The sequence below is a fragment of the Triticum urartu genome, chromosome 2, assembly GCF_003073215.2.
Source record: "Triticum urartu cultivar G1812 chromosome 2, Tu2.1, whole genome shotgun sequence".
In the NCBI taxonomy this organism is placed as follows: Eukaryota; Viridiplantae; Streptophyta; class Magnoliopsida; order Poales; family Poaceae; genus Triticum; species Triticum urartu.
In genome coordinates, this window is record NC_053023.1 from 439,344,541 (window position 1) to 439,366,485 (window position 21,945).

At 44.8% G+C, this 21,945-nt stretch overlaps 1 protein-coding gene across 2 annotated transcripts; it reads left to right on the forward strand.

Annotated features, from left to right (window-relative positions):
- Positions 1-8,445: 8,445 nt before the first annotated feature.
- LOC125537738 (ankyrin repeat and SAM domain-containing protein 6-like) lies at positions 8,446-12,562 on the forward strand. 2 transcript variants are annotated; one of them, XM_048701056.1, is made up of 6 exons: positions 8,446-8,737; positions 9,653-9,714; positions 9,804-10,075; positions 11,228-11,302; positions 11,371-11,433; positions 12,197-12,562. In XM_048701056.1, exons 1-6 carry the CDS (start codon positions 8,613-8,615, stop codon positions 12,239-12,241), a joined length of 642 nt encoding a protein of 213 aa, XP_048557013.1. In that variant the 5' UTR covers positions 8,446-8,612; the 3' UTR covers positions 12,242-12,562. The 2 variants fall into 2 exon arrangements, with proteins under 2 accessions (XP_048557013.1, XP_048557014.1); XM_048701057.1 differs by having other exon boundaries at positions 9,810-10,075.
- The last annotated feature ends 9,383 nt before the right edge of the window (positions 12,563-21,945 follow it).

Sequence of the window (21,945 nt, forward strand, 5' to 3'; positions counted from 1 at the left end):
ACACGTGTTCCAACGGTCAGATTTCAAACTCACACGGCAACTTTACTTGGGCTACAAGCAAAGCTGACTTGTCCGACTCTGGACAAGATTCGCTCTCATAGTCTTCACTCGAAGACATAGGTTTTGGTTAGGCATCACTTCAGTCATTCTGACTGGTTCTCTTGGACCCCACTTAACAGTACGGTGGTTCCTATGACTCAACACAAAAGAAAAAGAACTACGGAAGATCTAAGTCTTCGAGCTCCATAGGCTTCATGTGGTGTCTTCTCTTGTCATAGTCTTCAATGTGAATATCTTCATATACCACCTTTCACTTCAATGTCTTCATACATTTTTAGGGGGCATCTCTGGTAGGAAAACCGAATCAATGAGGGACTTCTACCTGTGTTATCCTGCAATTCTCATAAACACATTAGTCCCTCAACTAGGTTTGTCGTCAATACTCCAAAACCAACTAGGGGTGGCACTAGATGCACTTACAACCGCCGTGCTCTTCGGGCTGTCTTCTTTATTTCGGCGCTTGTTTTTGCTGCGTCGTGATTTCCTGTTTCCGTCCCTGACTTCGGATGTACTTGGGTCACTGGTGCTGCATCGGGCTAACCAGTTGTCCTCGCCCGCACAAAAGCGGGTCATGAGGCTTGTTAATGTTGCCATTGTTCTCGGCTTTTCTTAGCCGAGGTGTCTGGCAAGCCATTCGTCTCGAACGCTGCGCTTGAAAGCTGCTAAGGCTTCGGCGTCCGGACAGTCAACTATTTGGTTCTTTTTAGTGAGGAACCTGTTCCAAAGCTTTCGGGCTGACTCTCCGGGCTGTTGAGTTATATGACTTAAATCGTCTGCATCTGGTGGTCGGACATAGGTCCCTTGAAAACTTGCCCGAAAGGCGTCTTCAAGCTCTTCCCAGCTTCCAATGGAGTTTTCGGGGAGGCTTTTAAGCCAGTGCCGAGCTGGCCCTTTGAGCTTGAGGGGTAAGTACTTGACGGCATGGAGATCGTCTCCTCGAGCCATATGGATATGGAGGATGTAATCCTCAATCCAGACCCCAGGGTCTGTCGTTCCGTCATATGCCTCTATGTTTACGGGTTTGAATCCCTTTGGAAATTCATGGTCCAGCACCTCATCGGTGAAACATAGGGGGTGTGCGGCACCCCTGTATTTGGGTGTACTGTGGTGTTCGGATGTTTGTCGTGTTGCATTGCATGCTGGAGCGCGCTTGCGTGGCCCGTATATGGATCTGGTTGCGCCGTCCTTTTGATGTGAGCCCTCGCATGGATCGCCTACTGGCTTATGTGCGGCGTCGTTTGCCGCTCTATGTTGTCCACGAGGTCGTCTATCCGACCGGATGGCCGTTTTGTTTTTTAATTGCGGGGGATCTAAGGCCTCCTCATCAAATTCAGGTAGCAACTTTCGCTTCGGGTAGCTCTTGGTGTGGCAATTACCGCTGTACTTCGCTGCAATGTTGAGTACTTCACTCCATCTGATTCTGAGTGTGTCTTGTGCAGCCCTGAGCCTTTGCTTCTGCTTTTTCAGACTCCCCGCAGTGGCAACAAGCCTTTGATGGGCATTCTGTTGCTCCGGGTGCGTGTCCGGTGTGATGTCGTCCGAACTGTTATCTTTGACGGAGTCGGGCTGTTCAGTTTGATTTTCCGTGTTGCCGTGGTTGGGCAATGGTTCACCTGCTCTATCGCTGGGTCTATATGATCGTTGTTTCTGCCGAGGCGGGATTTGGAGTGGCCCTTACGCCGCCGCTTTGACTGCTTCTCGAGGGAACAACCCATCGCTGCGTCCTTCCGTTCCTCGTCGTCGTTTTCTTTGGGTGTGTCCACCATGTATACATCATATGATGAAGTGGGCATCCAGTGCCCTGTGGGCAGTGGTTCCTGTTCGTCTCCTGCATCGTCGTCCATGCCGTCGATGTCTCCGGAGTCGAAGTCGAGCATGTCGGTCAAATCATGGACAGTGGCTACTAAGTGGGTGGTGGGTGGGCGGCGAACTTCTTCGTCATCCGCATCCCAATCCTGTCAGACATAGTTCGTCCAGGACTCTCCTGACAAGGAGAGAGACCTTAATGAGTTCAGTATGTCGCCGAAAGGCGAGTGCTGAAAGATATCCGCAGAGGTGAACTCCATGATCGGCGCCCAGTCGGATTCGATAGGCACGGGCGCAGGCGGTTCGGAGTCCGTGGCCGGGGATGAATCCAGTAGTTCGGCGTCATGGCTCCCGTGAAGGGTAAGGTCGATCCTCGGCTTGATCGCCGCTGAGAATACGACCTCCGTGGCGGGGTCTATCCACCCGTCCATGGATGGCGCAATTGGCTCCGAATCGAGGGTCGGAGCGGTTGCCGGTGCGGTCTCCTGAACACTGTCCGATGGTAGAGCTAAATCATGCTCATCGTGACCGTGCAGCGCACTTGGCAGGGGCTCGAATCCGTCGAAGATCAAGTCTCCACAGATGTCGGCCGTGTAGTTTAAGCTTCCAAACCTGATCTGGTAGCCAGGGGCGTAACCCTCGATCTGCTCCAGATGGCCAAGCGAGTTGGCCCGCAGTGCGAAGCCGCCGAATACAAAGATCTGTCGGGGGAGAAAAGTCTCACCCTGGACTGCATCGCTATCTGAAGGAGCCATCAAGCCTAACGGTGATGACACAGAGGAACTCTCAATGAAAGCACCAATGTCGGTGTCAAAACCGGCGGATCTCGGGTAGGGGGTCCCGAACTGTGCGTCTAAGGCGGATGGTAACAGGAGGCAGGGGACACGATGTTTTACCCAGGTTCGGGCCCTCTTGATGGAGGTAAAACCCTACGTCCTGCTTGATTATTCTTGATAATATGAGTAGTACAAGAGTTGATCTACCACGAGATCAGAGAGGCTAAACCCTAGAAGCTAGCCTATGGTATGATTGTATGTTGTCCTACAGACTAAAAACCCTCCGGTTTATATAGACACCGGAGGGGGCTAGGGTTACACAAGGTCGGTTACAAAGGAGGGGATATACATATCCGTATTGCCTAGCTTGCCTTCCACGCCAAGTAGAGTCCCATCCGGACACGGGACGAAGTCTTCAATCTCGTAACTTCATAGTCCAATAGTCCGGCCAAAGGATATAGTCCGGCTGTCCGGAGACCCCCTAATCCAGGACTCCCTCACCCCTGCAGGGTATAAACTTTCGAAAGCCGTGCTTGCGGTTATGTGGCAAATGGGAATTTGTTAATGTCCGATTGTAGATAACTTGACACTTGACACAATTAAAATGCATCAATCGCGTGTGTAGCCGTGATGGTCGCTTTCCGGCGGAGTCCGGGAAGTGAACACGGTCTTGTGTTATGCTTGAACGTAAGTAGCTTCAAGATCACTTCTAGCTTCTCGACCGTTGTGTTGCTTCTCTTCTCGCTCTTATTTGTGTATGTTAGCCACCATATATGCTTAGTGCTTGCTGCAGCTCCACCTCATTACCTTACCCTACCCATAAGCTTAAATAGTCTTGATCTCGCGGGTGTGAGATTGCTGAGTCCTCGTGACTCACAGATACTTCCAAACAGCTGCAGGTGCCGATGATACCAGTGCAGGTGACGCAACCGAGCTCAAGTGGGAGCTCGATGAAGATCTTAGTCGTTGTTTTGTGTCTTTTCCGGATGATCAGTAGTGGAGCCCAGTTGGGACGATCGGGGATCTAGCATTTGGGGTTGTCTTCTTTTATTTTGGTTCCGTGGTCGGACCTTGATCGTATTCTGGATGATGTATGTTTAACTTGTTATTTGTGTGAAGTGGCGATTGTAAGCCAACTCTTTATCCCTTTCTTATTCAGTACATGGGATTGTGTGAAGATTACCCCACTTGCGACTAAACTACCATGCGGCTATGCCTCTAAGTCGTGCCCCGACACGTGGGAGATATAGCCGCATTATGGGCGTAACAGGATCCTTTCTAGAGAAGGATTTTCTAACGAAAGAAGTGAGTGGGAGGAAAGTAGAACTTGATGAGGTAGTTTTATTCTCCCGAATTGGAAAGTAGTTCATCACAGAAATCAATTCCAGTGATTCCTACACCAATTAGTGAGGAAGCTAATGATGATGATCATGAAACTTCAGATCAAGTTACTACCGAACCTCGTAGGTCAACCAGAGTACGGTCCGCACCAGAGTGGTACAGTAATCCTGTTCTGAAAGTCATGTTACTAGACCATGATGAACCTACGAACTATGAGGAAGCGATGATGAGCCTAGATTCCGTGAAATGGCTTGAGGCCATGAAATCTGAGATGGGATCCATGTATGAGAACAAAGTATGGACTTTGATTGACTTGTTCGATGATCAACGAGTCATTGAGATTAAATGGGTCTTCAAGATGAAGACGGACGCTGATAGTAGTGTTACTATCTACAAAGCTCGAATTGTCGCAAAAGGTTTTCGACAAGTTCAAGGTGTTGACTGCGATGAGAGTTTCTCACTCGTATCTATGCTTAAAGTCTGTCTGGATCATGTTAACGATTGCCACATTTTATGAAATTTGGCAAATGGATATCAAAACTGCATTCCTTAATGGATTTCTTAAATAAGAGTTGTATATGATGCAACCAGAAGGTTTTGTCAATCCGAAAGGTGCTAACAAAGTGTGTAAGCTCCAGTGATCCATTTATGGACTGGTGCAAGCATCTTGGAGTTGAATGTATGCTTTGATAGTGTGAAAAAGCATATGGTTTTATACAAACTTTTGGAGAAGTCTATATTTACAAGAAAGTGAGTGGGAGCTCTGTAGCATTTCTGATATTATATTTGGATGACATATTGTTGATTGGAAATAATAAAGAACTTCAGGATAGCATAAAAGGACACTTGAATAAGAATTTTTCAATGAAAGACCTCAGTGAAGCTACTTACACATTGGGCATCAAGATCTATAAAGATATATCAAGACGCTTGATAAGACTTTCAATGAGTACATACCTTGATAAGATTTTGAAGGAGTTCAAAATGGATCAGTCAAAGAAGGAGTTCTTGCCTGCATTGTAAGTTGTGAAGTTGAGTAAAGACTCAAAACTCGACCACGGCGGAAAATAGAAAGAGAATGAAAAGTCATTTCCTATGCCTCAGTCATAGGTTCTATAAAGTATGATATGCTGTGTACCAGACCTATTGTGTACCTCACCATGAGTTTGGCTAGAGGGTACAATAGTGATCCAGGAGTGGATCACTGGACATCGGTCAAAATTATCCTTAGTGTAATAAGGACATGTTTCTCAGTTATGGAGGTGACAAAAAGTTCATCGTAAAGGGTTACGTCGGTGCAAACTTTGACACTGATCCGGATGACTCTAAGTCTCAATCTGGATAATATTGAAAGTGGGAGCGATTAGCTAGAGTAGCTCCGTGCAGAGCATTGTAGACATAGAAAATTTGCAAAATACATACGGCTCTGAATGTGGCAGACCCATTGACTAAACTTATCTCACAAAGCAAAATATGATCACTCTTTGGGTGTTAATCACATAGCGATGTGAACTAGATTATTGACTCTAGTAAACCATTTGGGTATTAGTCACATGGAGATGTGAACTAATCACATAAAGATGTGAACTATTGGTGTTAAATCACATGACGATGTGAACTAGATTATTGACTCTAGTGCAAGTGTGAGACTGAAGGGAATATGCCCTAGAGCCAATAATAAAGTTGTTATTTATATTTCCTTATATCATGATAAATGTTTATTATTCATGCTAGAATTGTATTAACCGAAAACTTAGTACATGTGTGAATACATAGACAAAACAAAATGTCCCTAGTATGCCTCTACTTGACTAGCTCGTTAATCAAAGATGGTTAAGTTTCCCGACCACAGACATGTGTTGTCATTTGATGAACGAGATCACCTCATTAGGAGAATGATGTGATGGACAAGACCCATCCGTTAGCTTAGCATGTTGATCGTTTAGTTTTATTGCTATTGCTTTCTTCATGACTTATACATATTCCGTTGACTATGAGATTATGCAACTCCCGAATACCGGAGGAACACCTTGTGTGCTATCAAACGTCACAACGTAACTGGGTGATTATAAAGATGTTGTACAGGTGTCTCCGAAGGTGTTTGTTGGGTTGGCATAGATCGAGATTAGGATTTGTCACTCCGAGTATCGGAGAGGTATCTCTGGGCCCTCTTGGTAATGCACATCACTATAAGCCTTGCAAGCAATGTGACTAATGAGTTAGTTGCGGGATGATGAGATTTGCCAGTAACGAGATTGAACTAGGTATGATGATACCGACGATCGAATCTCGGGCAAGTAACATACCGATGACAAAGGGAATAAAATATGTTGTTATTGCGAATTGACCGATAAAGATCTTCGTAGAATATGTAGGAACCAATATGAGCATCTAGGTTCCGCTGTTGGTTTTTGACCGGAGATGTGTCTCGGTCATGTCTACATAGTTCTTGAACCCGTAGGGTCCGCACGCTTAACGTTCGATGACGATTTATATTATGAGTTATGTGTTTTGGTGACCGAAGTTTGTTCAGAGCCCTGGATGAGATCACGGACATGACGAGGAGTCTCAAAATGGTCAAGAGATAAAGATCGATATATTGAAAGGTAGTATCCCGACACCGGAAGGGTTCCAGAGTGTATCGGGTACATACCGGAGTACCGGAGGGGTTACCGGAACACCCCGAGGAAAGATATGGGCCATAGGAGGGAGGCTAACCAGCCCACAACGGGCTGGTGCGCCCCCCACAAGGGAGGAGGCCGAACTGGATTAGGGAAGGGGGCGGCGCCCCCCTTTCCTTCTCCTACTCCCTCTCATTTCCCCCTTTCCCCCTCTGGAAGAAGGAAAAAAAGGAGGGCCGAATCCTACTAGGACTGGAGTCCTAGTAGGACTCCCCTCTCCCTGGCGCGCCCCTTGGTGGTCGGCCTCCTCCTCCCCTCCTTTATATATGGGGGCAGGGGGCACCACAAAGCACATCAATTGTTCTCTTAGCCGTGTGTGGTGCCCCTCTCCACAGTTTACTCATCTGGTCATAGCGTCGTAGTTCTTAGGCGAAGCCCTGCGCGGATCACATCACCAACACCGTCACCATGCCGTCGTGCTGATGGAACTCTCCCTCGACCCTCTACTGGATCAAGAGCTCGAGGGACGTCATCGAGCTAAACGTGTGCTGAACACGGAGGTGCTGTACGTTCAGTACTTGGATCGGTTGGATCGTGAAGACGTTCGACTACATCAACCGCGTTAATATAACGCTTCCGCTTTCGGTCTACGAGGGTACATGGACACACTCTCCCCGTCTCGATGCTATGCATCTCCTAGATAGATCTTGCGTGATCGTAGGAATTTTTTTGAAATTGCATGCTACATTCCCCAACAGAAGGCCTATCCTTTAGTGTAGTTTATGCCTTTTTTTAGTGAGACCATATGCAATATAGCAAAGTACCTTAGTGTGGGATTGCTCGAATATGTTTTTACGTGTCCTTTTATGCGTTTGTCATTTGTGTCTTAGCGAGAACCATACTAATATGCAAAAGTTGTGTTTTAACACATGCAAGTTACTACTTTTTCTACCCGCTTCTAACATGAGTTTTATATTTTTTTTGGTTGCACATGCTTTCATGCACAGGGAGTTGCATGTGTTTAGTACTAGAGTTTCCTTGTTTTTACACCTCCTAAAGGCAACTCTAGACTTTTTGCACAGCTACCATCGCACAGAGTTGTTTCAATGCATACAATATAGAGAATTAGGTTTTGATGTTGCAATGTACCTGCAAAGCTGTGCAATGCTCCTGCATATTTTTTCGCACTAGAGTTGCCCTATTTTTGTACTGGTGTTGCTTTTTGTTTCATAAGAGTTGCTCAAGATGCATGCCATACATATGGTTGGCTCAAAGCAATCTACAAGTTGCTCTTATTTTTTTCACCAAATCAAAGAACAAACTAAAAACTAGTTGATGTTCAAGTAGGGCAAGGCTGGGGTGGTTGAGTAGGGAAGAGAGAAAGCCGGGAGAGGTGGTGCTTACCTTTTTGGGGGGAGGTAGGCTCTCCTTTGTTGTCTCTAGATCTGATTTTTGAAGCAAGGAGGAGCAAAGAGAGGTTCCTGCGTCGGCTTGTTCTTCAAGACGCCATTAATGGGGCAAATCTATTTTAGAGGAAGAAAAGAGGAGTAAGGAGGAAGAAGGGGACCCCTGCGCGGACTTGTCTTTCAAAGAAAAGGGAGAAAGTGATCGTGTGAGGTGCATGAGGGCGCTGGGGATAGTAGCGGAGCGTGCGCGAGGATGCAAGGAGGGGGAGGGACCGACGACAGGAACGCGTGATCGGCTTGATCAGGTGAAGCGACAAGACGTGGGGCATGTGGTTTCATTTTTGCGTGTCCACGCGGCGTGGTTTCTTTCCGTATATGGGAGGGCACTCGGTGCCAGCTAGTCGGGTCTATATAAATTCGTGTACAGACAACTGGGCCCGCATCCCAGCCCCACCTGCCATTTTCCTCCGTTCGTTCATCTCCTTCGCCTCGCCACCGTCCCTCCTCCTCTCTTCCCTCCCTCATCCCTCATCTCGTGTCGGCTCGAAAGTCGAAACCCTAGACCAACCACCCTCCCCTAGTACGTAGGAACAGGGACAGAGATGTATGCAGACCAGATCTCCACCGGCCGCAAGCGCTCCATCCATGACCGCCTTGACGCCGACCTCCCCTCCGACCGCGGCGGCGCGGACGCCGCCGGCCGGGCTCGTAACGCGCTGTCCAAGAGGTCAGCTTAAGTTCCGCTCCCACCTGCTCCTTCCATATCGTTGCCACGGCTCCCTCTGTAACCTTAGCTTGGGGCTTCTCGCTCTGTGCGCTCCTATGTGCTTAGGGATGGTGGAAATTAGGGCCTTGTTTTAGGTTGCTCGTGCTGAGGGCGGCGCCCCTAGATTCCATGCCTTCATTCATGTTAGAATTGAGGTTCTGGAGAGTAAGGACGAGCTTTGAGCCGCGTGATGTGTGTTGTTTGTCTGAGCGATGGAAATTGTGGTGTCAGATTCAATGATTCTGCATGACAAATATCATGAATTGGTCTGTTGGACGCCACGTCATTATGCAGCATAACATGGGAATTGCAGCGTAGGTTTCTGGATAATCCTTTTTTTTGGTCAAGCGCTTGCTTTACTGTTTTACCTGAGGATTTGTGATTTCATATGTTGAGTATCATGGTATGGACTATGGAATGAGCTCGGATAATACTAGTTGATAGCGCTTGTGGGAGCTAGAAGCTAGCGATGTAACCTTGGACACGGTGTTTTACTCAATCGAGCAGTAACTTATGTAACTGAGGTATGAACTGTTGCAGAATCAATCACTAATGCATTGCTATTGATTTTTTAATAGATAGTTTGTTATTTCTAAAGAAAATAGTCCTGCTTTCTAGTCTGAAAGTATCGAGGGTGGATATGTTGGTTCACTTCTATCCTCATGTATAAACTTATACTTTGTAAAGCTTGCTGACACGAGCCTTGATGTATTTAAGCCTGCTTGTAAAAGAAAGATCAATGTTCTTTGCTAGTACGCATGGTTTAAGTTATTAAGGGGTCTATAGTTCTTGCGAGCATTGTACTGTCATGTTTCCCCACTTCACTAGACTAGCTAATTTCACGCGTATTGATTTCTTGACGTATGCTATCTGTAGGCAACGACAAACTGATGATAAATGGAAGCATGATCTTTACCGGGATGATGAATCAGCTTCAAGTAATCTATTTGTTGATGTATCTTAAATGAAGTAAGGCAACCTACCTTTTATTTTGGCCCCATTTAACTCTTATCTGTCTGCACTTAAGGATCAGTTGATCCACGGGATTTGCGATTCAAGCTTCAGAAGAAAAGCTCTCAGCAAGGGTTTGCTGGCCAAAAGGGTTCCGGGGTACGTGATCTACGTGAGATGTTATCTGGAACAATGCACGCACAACCATCAAATGTTGACCCTCAAAAGAGGAAACCGGTGTCAGAGGTTGTGAAAGTCACAAGGCGTGAAATTGTTGATGAAAGGCCTGTACGCCTAAGTAAGAAAGTATCAAAACCATCAACATCCAAGAAGACTTCTCAGCCAAAGGTATGAATTCTGTTGGTGATACACAGTTTCCCAGTTTCTTGCTTTCCACATGTACCAGAACGCTAGACTTTATTTAGTGGTTGATGAATAGCTTGAAAGATCAATTGCTGGAACTGATCTTTCTAAATGATGCCCAGCATGAAATTTGTAGTAACTCTTTTGGATAATGCTGTGACACTATGTTTGCTTAGCTTGCTATGTTTTTCTATTCCATACAGAGTATCTATTAACACTTGATCCCGGTGGTATATTTGTCTACATTACATAGGTTTGAGCCTTTATTTATTGAGTTTATGTGTATGTTTTATTTTAATCTCTCTCATTAGCATTTCATTTGCAAAGAACAGCCCTCTTCCTACAAAGATTACTAGGATAACATGTGCGTTTTCAGCATTTCCCTTGGATCACTTATGCCGACCTTGATAGAATTTTGAGAAATCCCATTAGCCACTGTCATGTAAGCATAGGTACTTCTATAGCTGGACCCCGTGGAAGTTTGGTACCTCCTGGTAGTAGGATTTACTATAGGCGAATGTGTACCTGAACTTGTGTGTATATATAGTCTGGTTTCCGTAATACAAGCTTTTAATGAAGGGATAATGGTGCTTTACACTTTGTTATACTTCCAAGAAAGCAACAATCACATTAGCTCTATCATCTGTCAAGTGGTCATGCTACATTTCAGTATGAAGAACTCGTGATGAGGGTCTGCTGAATTGTTCTGTTCAAAACCTCTGCCCTAGTTAACCAACAATGGGTTGCTGAATGTTGGATGTTGCCTTGGTAGTAGGTACCTTTCAGCACAGGTTTATCTCCTCTAGTTGTCCCTTGGCGACATTTATTGAAATTACTCATCTTTGGCTTGGGAGTGTGTAGAATTAACTATTACCATGTCTCTAGTTTGCGCTTGGGAGTGTGTAGAATTAACTATTACCACGTCTCTAGTTTGCTTCAATTCTGGTGTTGTTGTATGTAGGTTAAGGCAGAGAGTCCAATGTGGAACACCTTATATAAAACTTTAAATGTGCATGATGTAACTCGCTAGTAAGCTTGCTTATTTTGGGGAATGTGTGATATACCATTTTTAGAAATATACTTTCTGGCTTGTTTTGCTTTCTGATCTAACATCTTTTCTTTTGGGAATGCTTGTAGGCTGAAAGTCCACTCGACAGTTTTCTGAAATCACTTGGACTTGAGAAGTATTCTATTACCTTCCAGGCGGAGGAGGTTTGACTATTTACCTAAATCATTACATTGTTTTTTCGTCTGTTTAGTTGACAATTGTTGTTTTGCAGGTTGACATGGCGGCCCTACGTCACATGACTGAAAGTGATCTCAAGGCGTTGGGCATCCCGATGGTAAGAGCACCACATCATGCCGGATCTTTAATTTTGCAAAAATAGGCATTTCTTGGCTTCTCACATCCTTCATCTAAGGAGTAATTTCAGTATGGTTTGGCTATATTTTGCATAAACTGTAGACTCAACTGTTAAACAAGGTGTTATGACCGGCATAGGGGCTTAGCCCAGTGGGTTATGGCCCAAGTATCTTAATTAGGGGCTTAGCCCAATTATCTTATTGTATTAGGATCATTTGCTTAGGAGTCAAGTAACTTATTGTATTAGGATCATTTGCTTAGGAGTCAAGTAAACCTCTCTATATAAGGAGAGGAGATGTATCAATCTAATCAAGCAAGAAGCAATCAATATTTGCTCGGCTTCCCTTAGGGAGCCGGGAGACCTAAACCCTAGCCGCCTCCTGCTTTCGCCGCCGCTGCTCCCGTCGCAAGGACGGCGCCACGCCGCCGGCCGCCGCGCACCAGCCCTCGCCCTTTCCCCTCCCTCCCCTACAACCTACGCCCCAGGCCTGGTAGGGTACAAGCTCCTACCACAAGGACACATAAGTACGTAGTTAGAATGCATCATTTTTCTGAGGAACTGGACTGAACCTGCTTTACAGAACTACTGCCTGCACTTACATTTTTTGTCCGGGGATATGGCACGTATGTTAATGCCAAATTGAATGTAAAGTAACTCTTTTGTAAGTCTGCATTCTTATTTGTGCGTGCGTATACTTTGCCTCTAGTCGCAAAGGTCAAGCTTAAGGTGCATGTTCTTTCAGGGTCCTAGGAAGAAGATTACCCTTGCCTTGGAATCCAGAGCGTAGGGCAATGTCCCTGGAGTACAATGTAGAAAAGCAGGGAGATGTGGTAGGTTTTTGCTCATCTGCAAATTTGGCATATCTTGGAAAGCAGTGGTACAGGTACAACAATGCGGTGTCTCTTGTAATGGCATGTTGCTGTAAGATTATTAGACTGCTGTTGTTTATCTGGTCTGCATGCTTTCCTGGCCAGACCAGCTGATTTAACTGATGAGGTATCCGTGCTGTTGAAGCTGCGGTGATGTTCTTGCTGTATACTATTATTATGCCTTTTTTTTCATTGGAAACTGGCATTATTAGAGTAATAGAGTTGAGATTCTTCAGTTAGTATTTCAGTGTTGCGTTGCTCAGTGTAAAGGTTTTAAGTTTCATCTGTTTTCATGCTCAGCCCTTGTTCGGAATGTTTTTCTTTTGAGCTGACATGTTAGGAATCTATTTACAAGAGAGGTTGATCATAGAGAAAGAAACAAGGTGTTGAAATTAATTAATCTCAGAAAATTAAGCAGCCTCAGCTCACACTGTCTTGTGTTATGGTGATCTAAGGGATGCAAGCTGGCAGAGTCCACATGTGTGTGAACCAAAAGTTAAACCAACGTGATTATTAAAGTAATGAAGATTAGTGTAATTTTGCTTTGTGGGTGGCAGTGGATATGCCGTCTGCTTCATACCGGAAGTGTCTCTGCGTTGCCCTGCCAATCTGCCGCAAAGATAGGCAGATGGGAGCTCCTGGATGATTGTTCGTTCAATCTTATTTTTAGGGAATGCCATCATGGCTGCTTTATTGAATTGGTAATAGTTACATCATTTGCAATGGCATTCACCGGAAAATTTGGGGGTTCATTGACCCACTTAGAAGAAGAATTTCTATCATAAGCAAATTTTGCTAACGAGTGGGATGCCTCATTAGTTTAACGAACACAATGCATAAATTCTATAGATCCTACCATACCAGTCAGGATAAAAACAGTGTGTAGATGCATCACTAATGTAAGGTATATAGGGGAACATGACGCTCCAGAAATACTCCATGATCATCTCTTACAATTGCTCCAGTGGCGCCTCTGTTCTCAGTATGGAACGATACATCCACGTTCACTTTAACTGAACCACCTGTTGGTTTCTTTCATGTTAACCCAGCTCGTTTTATTCCTCCCGAATTGAAAGTTTTTGCCATATTGCATGTATAGCTAAAGAGCTTCTATTACTTGGGGGACCCTGATTCTGGTGAGTCTGCTGTCTCCTTAGCCACCACATGTTACATCAATGCCCTCCTTAAGACCAACAGAAGGTAAATTAGGCATATTTCTGTCAGGCAAACATAGCAAGTGCTCTAATACTGCTGAACCCGATCCGTCAACCAACACCGCCTGTGAGATCAGCTCCGAAAGTCTGAGTAATCTCCACAACTCCACAGCACGGCTGCACTGAAATAGCAGGTGATTGACATCCTCAACTCCTTGCGCACAGATTGGGCATTGGCCAATACTTCCAACATGTCTATTAGCAAGTATAGACTTAAGTTGTAGGATCTCATGTAGCGTCCGCTAGCAAATTTTTTTGACCTTGCCCGGAATTTGCATTTTCCATAGAATCGATCATATTGGGTCCTCTGAGGATGGCCCAGACCGCGATATTCCAGTATGCTGAAAGTGATGTTTCCACTCCAAGTGGTATGTCGTTTTAACAGAGAAGTGTCCTGATTGTGTACCATGCCAGGCTTCAAAGTCATCAAAGGAGCTATAGCTTAATGGAATTTGGAGAATACAGTTAACATCTATTGGGCTAAAAATATCACGGAGAAGTTCTTCGTCCCAACTTTTAGTAGTAGGGTCTATAAGCTCATTCACCTTTGTAATCAAGACACCTGCTCTAGGGGTTACGACTTTCCTTGACGGGATCGAGAGAATCCAGTGGTCATCCCAGATATTCACTTTCTCTTCGTTCCAGTTCTCCAAATATGTCCTTGTTTAAATGTTTTATTAATGCCGGCATATATGCTCTGCCAAGTGAACAAATATGTCTTTGTTTAAATGTTTTATTAATGCCGGCATATATGCTCTGCCAAGTGAACAAATATGTCTTTGTTTAAATGTTTTATTAATGCCGGCATATATGCTCTGCCAAGTGAACAAATATGTCTTTGTTTAAATGTTTTATTAATGCCGGCATATATGCTCTGCCAAGTGAACAAATATGTCTTTGTTTAAATGTTTTATTAATGCCGGCATATATGCTCTGCCAAGTGAACAAATATGTCTTTGTTTAAATGTTTTATTAATGCCGGCATATATGCTCTGCCAAGTGAACAAATATGTCTTTGTTTAAATGTTTTATTAATGCCGGCATATATGCTCTGCCAAGTGAACAAGGCGCCCTTTTTCAGTCCGACATATAATAAGTTTTCGGAGGGGTAGTATCAAGGTAGTCAGAGTCGGGACTCGGAGTCGGATCAATTTTCCTCGGACAGAATCGAGTCGTAAGATCGAGTCGTGGAATCGAGGATTCTACTAGATTTACTCAAATAAGATATTTTGTATGCACACAAGAAATTTATATGGGTTCTATAGAGTTTTGACACTAAATATGGAGCAAAGAACATACACATCAATGCTAGTTGTATTCCACTTCTTTTTATGGCTAACCTACCTTGTAGCTCGCATATATGGAACATATATGAGAGGGAAATATATAGAACATTTAAACCTGCAATGCATGAAATTTACTAATGTTCTTTTTAGAGTGCGCAAATAGTCGATCACTTGTCTATCTGACCTACAATGCTAAACTTGAAGGGTCTTGCTCTCCTTCTGCGATCAATCTTGAAGCATCCTCCTTTTCACGCTAATTCCATATGTTGACAAGCCTGATCCTCAATTTCAATCTAGGGTTTCTAAGAGCTGGATCAAAGCTGTCCGCGGCTGAGCATTTGGACTTAGGAGGGGAATAAAGGTCCATGAGGTATATGAAAAGGGGTTTGGATGATGGCATACTATTTTGCTACAACTAAGCAAACGGTTTAGATAAGTTAGTAGAATCGGATGTAGTCCATAGCATAGTCGAGATTGTACAGTTTTGTACAAGATTCTATGATTTGGATCGTGACTCAATATGGGTTCTACCTGATTCGGATTCATAGTGGGATTTGGATCGACATGCTTTCGTAGGGTCATGAAGTCGTAGGATTCTAGCAGTCAAATCGGGATTCTGACTACGTTGGGTAGTATTTTGCATTAAGAACTCTGGCGCATAAGGACTCTTGATCATCAAGTAGGCGCCACCATTGCTTTGCAAACATTGCTAAGTCGAAAGAGTGGATGCCTCGAAAGCCCATCCCTCCATCTTTTTGGGATACGTAATTTCCACCAATGCATTCACTTTGATTTTCATCCTCCCCCAACCAAAATCTTGCGATTGCATTTGTGATTTCTTTGCACACTCTTTAGAAATTGTAAGTATGGACATTGCATAAACAGGGATTGACCGAGTTACTGGCTTTAATAAAATCTCCTTTCCTTCTATGGACAACTGCTTCTCATTCCAACCACATGTTCGTGAACAAACTCTTTCAACAAAATGATTAAAACAGTCACTCCTGTCTGCTCCAACTAGAGCTGGTGAACCAAGGTATTTATCTGACAGAGCTTCGGTCTTAATATTGAGGCATCCACAAATATCAGTTCTCAATGTTGCATGCATATTGGGGCTGAAAAAACACTTGATTTTGCTACACTAATCATTTGGCCTGAATTTTTGCAATACGTATCAAGAGCTTGTCGTAGAGAAGTTGCATTAGTCATATCTGCCTTCATAAGAACCAGAGAATCATCAGCGAATAAAAAGGTGTAATACTGATGATGCATTTCTTTACACCCTGATCCCATCCATGCCACCAACTTTCTCTTCAAACAACAATAGGCTTGATAACGTATCTGCACGAATAAGAAACAAGTACGACAACAGAGGATCCCTTTAGCGAATACCTTCTTTGTTCTAAAAACCGTTTTTAAAAAACCGGTTTAGAAGAACATTATCCTAACCACTTTCATCCTTAGACCTCCGTGCAGTAGCGGAGACAGGCCCAGGGCAACTAAGGCTATAGCCCCAGGCCCAATAACAACTTCCCTTATAATTCTTTCATACAAAGTATAGCAAATTATAGAAGTTTATCACGTAACATATCATAGCCCCAGACATAACCTGCTTCTAGCTCGGCCACTACCGGCTCCGCCACAACACGCATCGCCCAGTCCCACCTGCCCAATCGACCTCCATGTATAACACACATCGCCCAATCCACCTTTGTGAGCATTGCCTGCCTAGCAGCTAGAGCAAGGGCTCATGCCCGTTAGAGGTGTGGTTAATGCTCGCAAATTTGTACTAAAATTGCTGGATTGGAGGGAGTAGTGTTTATGGTGGAGAGGATTGGACAGAGTGATGCAGGGAGAATTAAATGACAACCTTCCGAGAGCTCCTATCTGTTGATCTTTGCGTCACATTGGTGGGGCGATGCACAGATAGCCGACGACATTTTTTTTTCTGAATTCTGAAACAGCACACCCCCAAACTTTTTTAATTTGTGATTTTTTTTCTGAAAGGCAGGAACATATTTTGAAATTATGATTTTTTTTGAAACCGTGAACATTTTTTGATATCCCTGAACCGTATTTGAAACATGAATATTTTTTTAATATGTAACAAACTTTGAGAACATAAACTTCTCTGAAATTTGTGAACACTTTTTGTTAAAATGTAAATAAACTTGAAGAAAAGTAAAAAGTAATACTGTCTCTGTTCACTTTTATAAGATCTTGAAGACATTTCAGATAATGTGTAAAACATCCTATTTTGAGTTGTCTGAAATGACTTACAAAAGTAAACGGAGAGAGTAATAAAAACGAAAATAAAAGAAAAATAAAAAATAAAAAACAAAAAACAAAAATGAGGTCCCGTCCCGGCAATATGAATGGACGGGCCTCTTCCTGGGCCTGGGTCGCATGGTTGGGTTGAGGCTACAGAACTGAGCTCCCTGGGTAGCAGGCCCATTCACGCCAACGGGGGAGTCGTCAGAAAACCCTAGCGCGAGAACCTCTCCATGCGCCCTATATACATAACCAGCGCCGCCGAAACCTCTCCCCGTGTTCCGCTTCGGCAGTAGAAGAATCTCCCCTCTTCCTCTTTTATCGCCGGTGTTTTGTTTGGATCTCTCTTGTTTGCCGACCGTTGTTTCGTTTTTGGTTTCGCTGGTTCAGCGGCGCGCGGCCGGCTTCGGCGGTGGCCGAGCGCCTTCTGACCACCAGCCACACGCGAACCAGTCGATCATCTGACCGAGCGTCTCTTCGGGTTTTCCACACGGATTCGCTCTTGTCGAGATCTGACACATCCCACCACCGAATCGTGCTACCGATTTTGGGTTTTCTTCTCTCTCTCTCTCTCGTCCTTCTCTCGTGAGTTGAGCTGGTGATGTGGTGCCAGGGATGACCCCGGTTCCTTGGCCACCTCCCATACCCAGCGAGGCGAAGAGTATTCGATTGGATTTTCTCGGCGGCCGGTATTCCACGGGCGTACGCGGTTCATGTTCACATCCGCGTTTGCTCACGACCTGGCTGCCACATCCCGCTTTGCAGGACGGCCTTTTCCCCCCTTTATTTGGTTGTTTTTCTGATCATGGTTTTTATGTATTGGCAACAGAGGAAAAAGTGTTTTATGTTAACCAGGTGTAAGTCAAGTGGCAGCGGGCTACCCTAATCGGATGAGCTGCCGCGGTTACACGCCTGGAAGATCGACGCGTGCCCTTCGTTACATGCGCCGCGTCTAACCAATAGCGTCTCGTGTACATCAGGGCTTCACATTTTTAAACCTGTTCTTCCTACTTCACTCGTAGCACAACACGTCGGACGGATGGTGATACAGTTTGATAGGAGAACTGCCTAGAGCGGCATTGAAACGATTAATATTTCACGAAATTTCTCGTCTGCTTTGTAGTAAGACTGATTGAATGGCTAATTCCCAAATTGTAACAAATGTGAACATAACAAAATTTCATGGTGGTTTTGAAGAACAGTTTTGCTAAAGCACGTCTAAATGAGCTCTAAGTATTGCACATTTAAGTCTTATTATCATTAAGGGTTTGTCTAGGACACATTTAGTTGTATCATTAATTTACACGAAGAGTCTGCAAGCATTTTCTTCTGTCTTTTTATTTTCCTTTTAATCCAGCTTGTTGATTCCTACCATTTATCTTAATTTAAACAGGTGGTGTTTGGTTTTCTAGTCCTATAACTTTTTCTAGTTCTTAGGATTTTTTAGAAAAGAAATTCAAGTAGGTGCTTCTAAAGACTTTTAGCAAAAAATCTTAAAAAAGTCTTTGGTTTGTTAGGGAATTTTTCTAGTCCCAACATAAAAAAATCGTTGGAACCAAATACAAGTCATCCGCGTAGTTTTAGATCGACGATTTAACTATCTAAATATGTACATTATATATGACAAAAAATATATATTTAGAAACTACATCCATACAAAATCTAGTGATATATTTTTCATGACATACAACACATTTAATTCCTCAAATCGATGACCTAAAACTACGCAAATGGCTTATTCAGTATCTTTTTGGAGTTCTTTCTCCGAAATTCAGATGTGCCCTAAACAGATAATTTTTTGCCAACAACGGTTCACAGATCTCGCCTTTACTGACCAGCCCAGAAACCAATTCCGAACAAGTTGTGGAGGAAGCATACACGGTGGAGTAGACAGAGGGGCGCGTGTAGCGAACTTCTCAAGGGGACAGAGCCAAAATTGGCGCAACACCATTTCTCCCTCCCAAAGTGTTGTAAAAAATGCCTCCCTTGATCTTCCTATGCGCCAGCTCCGAACCCACTGCCAGACCATTCCGAACAACGCCAATCATCCTTTGCGACTAGAGTAGCTGCCAAAGACGATTGCCCCGACACACCTGTATCATATTTTTCTGTCCGTTTTTGCACTGTTATTTAAGATAAGCAGGTGATCATCGTCCTTGTACGGAATTATGGCAACTTGCGTTGCACTATGCACGATCATTGCTAGATCTGTGATATTGGACAAAACTCTCGCATTTTAGTTTTATACGTAATCTGTAATTCTGTACGCGTTGCAAGATACTGAACTCAAGCGTGCTCACGCCATGCTGTACCCTTCTATTTTAGTCGAAACGTTTCCCTGCAAAATACTTCACATCTCCGTCAGGGGATGTACATCTCCAGTTTTTGCCACCGGCATTTTCCTATGAATGTGCTTGACACGTCTGGTTACAATCCATCGGAAAAGTTGATATGTTAGTAATATACAATCCTCTTTCTACATGAAAAAACCCCATCAGAAATGTTGATATGCTTGAGTAATATAAATGGGCGATGCTAGGCGCCGGCGCAAATTCGGCCGGTCCACCCAGAGCCGTTCGATCTGGACGCGCGTAACCGTCATATTTGTCCTTCCTCCTCTTTCGTCACCCTGCCCCACGAGAAAAAGGTAGCGCCGCCGCCCCTTGCTGGATCCCGCACACAAATCCAGACCCATGCTGCCCTCGTTTTGGACCATCGCTGTCCTTGCTCGCAGCCGGTCGCAGCACCATCTTCGTCACCTCTTGCGTTCCTCGCCGGATCCATGAATGCAACTGCGTATACCACGGGGTTGTAGCTTCGGTGGCGACGGTTGCCGGCCGCAACATTCGTCGGCAAGCTCGTAGTGTACCTTGCCTTGGTTGTCGTCCATGGTTGTAGCACTTTGGTGCGTTGCCTCGGTTGTCGTCCATGGTTGTAGCACTCCGGTGACGACGGTCGCCAGCCGCAACACTCGTTGGCAAGCTCGTAGTGTACCTCGCCGCATGAGTTTCCACGAACAAAATGACCACCAATTGCATCATAAAAAAGCTGTAGCAAATAAACATGTCGGTCGTACCAAAAAGCATATGGCGGTTGCAGCAAAAACGTTATTGTTATCGCCGCGGGTCGCAACCTGCCATGAATGGACGTAGCAAAAGCATTTGTCGGTTGTTGCAAAAATCAACTACTGTTCCAGCAAAATCATCATCGCCGCCGTGACGGGCGCAACTCCGTAGTGAATGGAATGTAGCAAAAACATTTGAGCAAAAATTGACAACGGTTGTAGCAAAAATGTGTGCTAGTTCCAGCAAAACACAAAGCCAGTGGTTGCAAAAAATTGGTTGTTTCCACCAAAATCCAAAGATGGTGGTAACAAAAAAAAAGATCCATGGTTCCATCAAAAAAATTTAGATGGTGGTAGCAAAAATTGACGTCGATTCCAGCAAAAAAAAGCCGATGTAGCAAAAAGAATTTGGGGTTGTTCCCCGCACACGACAACGTTGCCCCGTGGCCGCCGGCGATGTTGTGGTTGGTGGCATGAATTCAGTGGCCGGTTGTAGCACATGCGGATGCGGGCTCCAGCAAAAAATCTCGCACACGCAGCCATCACCGGGGAAAAGGTGGAGATGGCGGCGGACATGGCCACAGTGCTACAGCCATGCCGGGTTGTAGACTCGCAGCACCGTAGGACACAAAAAAAGGAAAAAGAGGAGGGGGGGAGGGGGGAGGGGGGAGCACGGGGCCACAAGGGCAAAAAAGGGGACCAAGGGGTGGGCATCGGCCACGGCCACCACATAGCAAAAGGGGAGGAGGTGAGCCTTGTCGATGCCTCGATGGTGGCAGTCATGGCGGAGAAAGGATCTGCGGGGAAAAGAAACATAGGAGGAAGATGACGGATGAGTGCGTGAATGGATAAGGAAAAAGTGGGACGGTGCGCGGGTCCCACAAGACACAGCATAGTACAACGTGCAAGAAGCAGGAAACATTCGATCAATGTTCCAGTGTAAGCGTCGCACGCAACCGACCCAATCTTCGACTGGCACACCGGTCACAAACATTTACCAATATAAATTTCCCTTTTTCCCTCGTAAGGGAGGAGCCGAGGACAAGTTGGCTGCGACAGCCCATGAATAAATTTAGTACCCCTTCTATTAATTCAATACAAACATATATTAAAGATTTAAAGTTATACTAATCATCGACAAGTAATATGGATCGGAGAAGTAGCAAACCCGAGAAATACAAAGTTCCATTCGTGGAACAAATAATCACAAGATCGGCACGCGGGAAAATTCATAAAAAGGTAACTGCCGAATATTTTTCTGTATAACTATAAACATGTGATCACATTCATGAAACCAATCTGAAGATCAAGTGCACAATATGTAGAAAACTCACTAGAAAGAACAAATTTTAATAAGTTGCTATAGCTAGAACCCCACGTAACTACGAACGTATAGCGCATGCTAGGTAGTAGCTTAATTAGTTCCCGCCATTGATCGCCTTGGCGGCGTCTCTCTCGGCCACGTACTTGCGCTTCATGGCGTCGAGTATGGGCCTCTCCAACTGCTCGACGGCCGCGTACACCTGCCGCTTCTCCTTCTCCAACTTGTACAGGTGTAGCCCGCCGTACACTCCAAGCCCCACGGCCAGCCAGCCAAACAGCTCAGGTTCGTCAGCGCCGGCCGAGTCAGCGCCCTCGCCGTCGCCATCGATCTCTGTATATTCAGGTCGAGCTAGAAAGAGGGTATATAGATAGGGATGAGACGACGCGTGCGCTCCGGGCAAATAAATATGTACTGGATCGACTTGGGCGTCAAACAACATAAGTAGATGTATATTAGCACAAAT

Bases quoted from the DNA above. Each gene is read 5' to 3' on its own strand.
- LOC125537738 (XM_048701056.1), top strand. From the start codon at position 8,613: ATGTATGCAGACCAGATCTCCACCGGCCGCAAGCGCTCCATCCATGAC. The intron at 9,715-9,803 runs GTAATCTATTTG...TCTGCACTTAAG, and splicing joins GGATGATGAATCAGCTTCAA to GATCAGTTGATCCACGGGAT. The intron at 10,076-11,227 runs GTATGAATTCTG...GAATGCTTGTAG, and splicing joins AGAAGACTTCTCAGCCAAAG to GCTGAAAGTCCACTCGACAG.